The following is a 6,005-nucleotide window of genomic DNA, read 5'->3' on the forward strand; positions in this document are numbered from 1 at the left end:
AGACAGGGACAGACTGCACACCAAGTTGTGAAGTCCCAGGCAGCCACAAGGCCTGTTCTCTTTCTAAGAAGCCAACCCATACCATCTTCCAGCAAAGGCTACCTAAGCTTGATAGATGCTGTGGCTGACCTGCCTCCCTTTGTTCTTCCTGCTTCAGCATCTGAAATTTGCATCCCTTATTTGTGAAACACTAAACTCCATTTCTGCTTCCAGGGAGGAATGAGAAGGTGCCTGCTCAGAGACACCAACCTGATCAAGATTTGACTGAGGAGGAGATGGCCAGATACGTTCAGGAACTGCAGAAGCATCAGGTTAGCATGAAGCTGGGAAGGTCTGCTTGCACCAAGCCTCCCCTTGCCAGATCAGTTCCTTTTGTTTCTGTCACTTGGAGACTTCTAGAAGAAGTAGAAGGGGGTAAGAGGTAGAAGGAGGAGCAGAGTAAATCTCTTGCCTCTGGGGACAAATACAGGTGTGGGGCTTTCAGATACAAGCCAGTGTTGGCACTGCCAATAGTGGACCAAAGACTTCAGAGCGCTATCAATTCCTGTGTCAGCGCAGAACTTCACTTCTGTGCTCTCTCTCTCTAGGAGACGGCTGAGAAGACCAAGAGAATGAGCACCAAGGAGATGTAAGGGGCCTCCACAGCGGAGGAGCCCAGGAGGATGGGCCCAGCCTGCCACCCTGTCCTCCAGTGCTGATCTCAGTATGCACAAGTGTCTGCTACAGTTGCCCAGTCACAGATATTTACATGTATAGCGATGGGTTATTTGTTTTGTAATACACAAAGAATGGGGCCAGGAAAGGGGAGCAGAGCCCACCTGTTCAGGGAGCTTCATTGCTGGGACCTTGGAAGGCTGGGAGGGACTTACAGCAGCCTCTGGGGCCCTTCCCCAGATCGGACAGCTGGTCCCTCCAAGAGCTAACAGGGATTTCTTGTTCCTCTGAATCTGGGGAAAGGATGGAGGTCAATGCTGGATAGAAATGGGGCTCTTCAGTCAATACAATTGTCAGCACCACCCTTGGCTGCAGAAATACAGGCCTGGCAGTTTTGTGGCTGAACATGTGTGCTGCAGGGCATCACTATCCAAGGACCTTACCCTTTGCTTCAAGCTCCTCAAAGCTGGTCAGCCTGGTGTGACACCTGGGAGTCGTGGTGCCATGCTGCTGGCATGAGTCCAGCACATTCCTCCTTGCTTTCCACCAGACTGTCCCCAGCAGCTCCTCCAGTACATTGTGGGCTCCAACACAACATGGTTCCTTTTGACCTCATCTCACTCTTACTCTCCCTGCCCCCTCCTTAGAGGTGCTATTGTATTTTTTTCTTATCACATTCACATGCTGACTCCCCTTTTTTTTTTTTTGTTTCGGGTTTTTTATTATTTTATTTCCTATGGTAGTGATTCAGCTTTTGTATGTTTTGTAGCTCTAGATCTTTCAAGAAAACCCAGCGTGTGGGTTTTTGTTGTTGACAGTGCTGTAATGCCCATGCACAGTTTGTATCGCACTGCGCTCAGCCGCCACAAACACCACAGGCGAATTGTGAGCCTTGCACTACAGGGTATTTCCCAGTTGGGGGGTAGCAGTGCCCCTCGTGGGAAGAAGAGACAGGGCTGGATGTAATTAGTTTCACCAGACACAGATTGCCACTGCAGCTCTCTAGCTCTCGCTCTCTTAGCTAGCATTGACCATGTGCTCAAAATCTGTGCTCATGCCTCTAAATTTCTTAAAGCAGTCTACAGACAGAGGGACCAGGCAACCCCATTAGTACAGTATCTTAAAAAGCTTAACTATGTAGAAAACTGTTTAGTTGTGCTGTTGGCATCATCTTGGGCTTTTCATCTTCCTCTGGGGTGAGGCAGCAGCATTATTCTTTGATTCCAGGTATGAGTTTGAAGTCAGGGCTGGAAGCCTCAATAGTGATGCATTTCTCAGTGTTATTGATCAGACCACCTTTGACCACTCTCACATTCTTTCATGGGTCAGTTTCATCCCACACATTTCTCAGAGCATTGGTCCTAGATGCAAATGAAATACTCTTTTGTTAATAGTCACCTCTGTAGCTTGAAGCCCAGCTGATTTTTTATGCAGTTGTCAAATGTACTTCATGCACACCTGAACATCCAGGTTCCCTTCATGCCTGTGCTGTGCTTCCCAAGGAGTTGCATGTGCCCTGATCGACTGCCTGTGACTTCCATCTTTCTGTTTGTGAGCAACTTCAGCAGTTGTTGCTGTGTAACTTGCAGTCCCTATTGCTTACTCAAGCAAAATTCCACTTGCATCTGCAAAAGCATGTCTGGTTTGAGTGAAGATCAGCAGGACTTGAGTCCCAACCTTCCCCTTTTTGCACAGTGCTTTCCTTGGAGAGGAGGAATGAGCTCGTACCTAGAAGTATAGGAAAAGAAGAAAGCTTGGTCCCTCCTGTGCTCTTTCCCATGAGCCAGATGTGTTAAAGCCTGTCTGGTCTTTGAGCTCTTTTCCTGATGTGAAGCCACAGGACTTCCATTGACTTTGACATAGTGCCACTTTTTCAGTGAGAACTATAATGTACCCTGCCTTTGAGGTTTTGGCATCATAAATACAGAAGGAGATTGGGTTTTTTTCTCATGAGGGCCTGGATTTGAGTAGCTGTCACCTGTGAAGGTGAGGAGAATGAGTCCATATGAGCTGAGGGTAATGTGGACAATGCTACACTGGGACAGAGTCATTGTTTGTGTTCTGGTGGCACTGGAAGAAGTAGTTGGTGAAATAGGAGCACCCATAATACATAGGCTTGCTCCTTCCCAAGAGTATGAGCGAAAGGGCTTCATGTGCTGGATCTGGAGTCACAGGAACATTGTTAATAAATGTTTTGCTTTATTCCAGCCCTGCTCTACAAGGTAGTTAGTGCCTCCCAGATCACTTCCTTCCAGCTTGGGTTGTTAAAGTGCCTTAGAGAAAACACAACAGCTTGCCTTAAAGGCTTTCCCTGGACAGGGATAACATCTTGTTCAGTCAGGAATATCTTCAACTGTGAAAACCAGAGCACGTGCAGGAAGGGGAGGCGAATGCACGGCTTCAGGGCTTCTGTAGGCTGCACTGTGATGTGTTCTCTGTCCCCTCCTGCCTGCCGAGGCTGTGCAGCCGTGCAGATGGGGGTGGCTGCTGGGGCAGCCGGAGACGTGTGCTGGCAGCTGAGGTTTACAGAGCTTGCTCTTGCACTGAAGGCAGAGGGACGGGCTGTGGTCTCCGGCAAGCGGAGCTCTCCGAGAAGCCATACAACAGATCCCAGGGTAGCCTAGGGCAGCAGGCTGGGAGTGCAGCAACAGTGCCTCTGGCAAGGGCTGCTGCCTGTGGAGCCTCTTCCTCCTTGTGCCTCTACAAAGGGACCTGGTGGAAAGTGGGGCCCGTTCTAAGGGCAGCAGTTCTCAAAGGGGACCAAAAAATCTTGGCTCCCTGTGCAGAGGGGAAGGGCAGCCCAGACTGGGCAATGCTCAGGCTTCTGCAGGCTGGTCAGTCACTAACTCCTGCAGGGTGACCTGGCTGCTGGGGAAGGAAGTGCTGAATTTCAGCCATTGCCCTCTGGGATGATTGCTGTACAGACTACAAAGGGCAGGGAAGGTGGTTTTTTTTGTTTTGTTTTTCCCAAAAACCCAAATTTAAGCAACAAAGAAAAAAGTCCCACTCCTCCCTCTATATTCCCTCCTGTACGTGTGTGAAATTTATCAGTATTCTGTAGGTTTCCTTAGTGCACTTATTTTACTTGATTTTGTAATTTTTTTGAAGCAGGGGGGTTTGGATATTACTGCCAAATAAATGAAACAAAATTTAAAAAATAACACTCGTTTGGTTTATTTTTCACAAGCCACACAACTTGTTTTCAAAAAAAACCACATCTGTCTTTGCACATTCATACACAGATCTCAATATGTTGGACAAATGCAAGACGTGACTGTTTCTGTTTTATAGCTGAGGAATCAGGTCGAAAGAACCCATCGGCAATTAAAAACAATAACTAAAGGCCTTGACTGAATGGTGAAATAGCCTTCAATGTTGTTGTATGACAGGAGGAAGTACCCTACTATTCATCTCCCCAGTAATGCCACTGCTGTGAGTGCTTCTGTGCAGATAATGGTCTGACAGAAGAGAGGGCTGCCTTGCTTTGTTCCACTTGGTGTGCTCCTTCCAAAGCTGTTTAAAAAAGAAAACAAAACAACTCAAAAACATTGGCTCTTCCATGTTATTTTTCACACCAAATGGCCTCTTTAGCATGTACCAGCTGCTGCACATGCAGTCTTTTCTGTGGCATTCCCTGCCCATTCACTGCTCAACTGCAAAGTGAGGCTGCTTTATTACTGCAGTTTCTACTGCGAGAATTTCCTGGGATTTTAAGAAGAAATGAATGGAAGCAGCAGCCACAAATTTAGCTAGGTGGCACTACAAATATTTTGCCTTGTGCTCCATGCATATTTACTAAAGCAAAGTGGTTTTGAGGTGGAAGAGAGGAAAATCAAAAATTCTGTTGCCTGCTGCTTGTAGAGGCCTGGGAAAAGCTCTGACCTGTTTATGGAGTTGTGCACATCTGAGTATTAAATTACTGCACTATAGTTACATACCCTTAATCACAATTTTCCAGTGCTGTTAAGCTTCAGGTTGAGAAATAGGCTATTTAAGTGGTAGATCAAGAGACTGAACTGCATTTATAAGGTATTTATTAACTTTAGTTCTGAAGACAGGAGCAGACTGATCTATAATAAGACTCAGTTCCTGAACCATGTCACAGGACACCCCTTGAGGAGAACCAGGCTTAAAGCACTACAAAAACACAGAGCAAAATCCAGATGACCTTATACTTGTGCTTATGTAAACTCTCCTAAAACTATCCTGGAACAGCACAATGTTTGTAAAAGTGGGGAAAATTATGTTGATAAGAAGTTAATGATACTGGTGAAGTGTCTGCTCTGCAGCTATCTCTGGGTTCACATCAGGGCTTATACTTGTGAATCCACAGACTCCTGGAAAACAAATGAAACAAGTCCAATGGAAACTGACCTGTTCATTCCTACCCACTATGGCACACTTTCTTGAAGGCTGGGCATAGCCCTGACAATTTCCTCGTCTCAGCAACAGGAGCTGTCATGTCAACATGAGCTGTCATTTGTGGTGATAAAATCTAGAGTTCATAAGAGCACCAAAGGAAGGACAAGTGGACCATGGGTTTTTTTCCATAGTATTCTGGACACCTTTGAAGTCAGCATTGTTGCTACTTCACATGTTGTTTTAAACTCTTGGCTGGTACCTGCAAACTGTGATTTTGTTTGTGTTTCTTCCAGTCTAAGATGACAAAGACTTTTGTGTACATGAAGTGTTTTGAGCAGGTGGGAGGTTGCTATTCCCTTCTTTTTGGCTTCTCTATACATCACAAGGAAGCAAGTCTGCTTCTTAAGCCTGGACTTAGTCGAGGCACAAGTTCCCCTGGGTTGTGAATCTTCTCATTGTTATCACACATGGCTGCTGCTTCTTCTTCTGATTACTGACCACTGATGTTACTCTGTGTTCAAAGAGCAATGAACTGAAATCACAGATCCTGACTTGCCTGTTTGCGTATGTATGGTACAACAGGGGTCAGCTCCATGTCGATCAGTGACCAGCATCAGACCGCTTCGCCTGACAGACTTGTGTGTTACGGATTAACTCCTGCCAATGCCCCGGCTCAAGACCAGAGCTGTCTTTCCACATCCAGGCAAGGACACGCACTGAGGTACTTCTGGGAGTACCTCAGTACCCTTTTGCTGCTCTACGGCAGCAGCTCACAGAACCACAGAATGTTTTGGGTTGGAAGGGACCTCAAAAGTCGCTCAGTTCCAACCTCCCCGTTCTGCAGGGACCAAACCAGATCAATGCTTGGACAAAACACCCGCTGACCAGGGATGCTGGGCCAGGCTCCCCCACCAGCTGCCACAAGGGAGAGGCCATGGGGCACACGGGCTCAGGCAGCACCTCTCCTTCGGGCTCCGAGGATGACCCAA

General features: G+C 47.0%; 1 protein-coding gene across 1 annotated transcript in view; it reads left to right on the forward strand.

Annotated features, from left to right (window-relative positions):
* The window catches only part of FSTL1 (follistatin like 1), a 52,863-nt gene extending 49,048 nt beyond the window's left edge, over positions 1-3,815 (forward strand). The window contains exons 10-11 of the mRNA XM_068181940.1: positions 214-311; positions 588-3,815. Of these exons, the coding sequence (XP_068038041.1) occupies positions 214-311; positions 588-632 (143 nt within the window). The 3' untranslated portion in view covers positions 633-3,815. The remainder of the gene's footprint in view (positions 1-213; positions 312-587) is intronic.
* Positions 3,816-6,005: the final 2,190 nt, after the last annotated feature.

Source organism: Anomalospiza imberbis, chromosome 2 (assembly GCF_031753505.1).
Source record: "Anomalospiza imberbis isolate Cuckoo-Finch-1a 21T00152 chromosome 2, ASM3175350v1, whole genome shotgun sequence".
NCBI classification, from domain to species: domain Eukaryota; kingdom Metazoa; phylum Chordata; class Aves; order Passeriformes; family Viduidae; genus Anomalospiza; species Anomalospiza imberbis.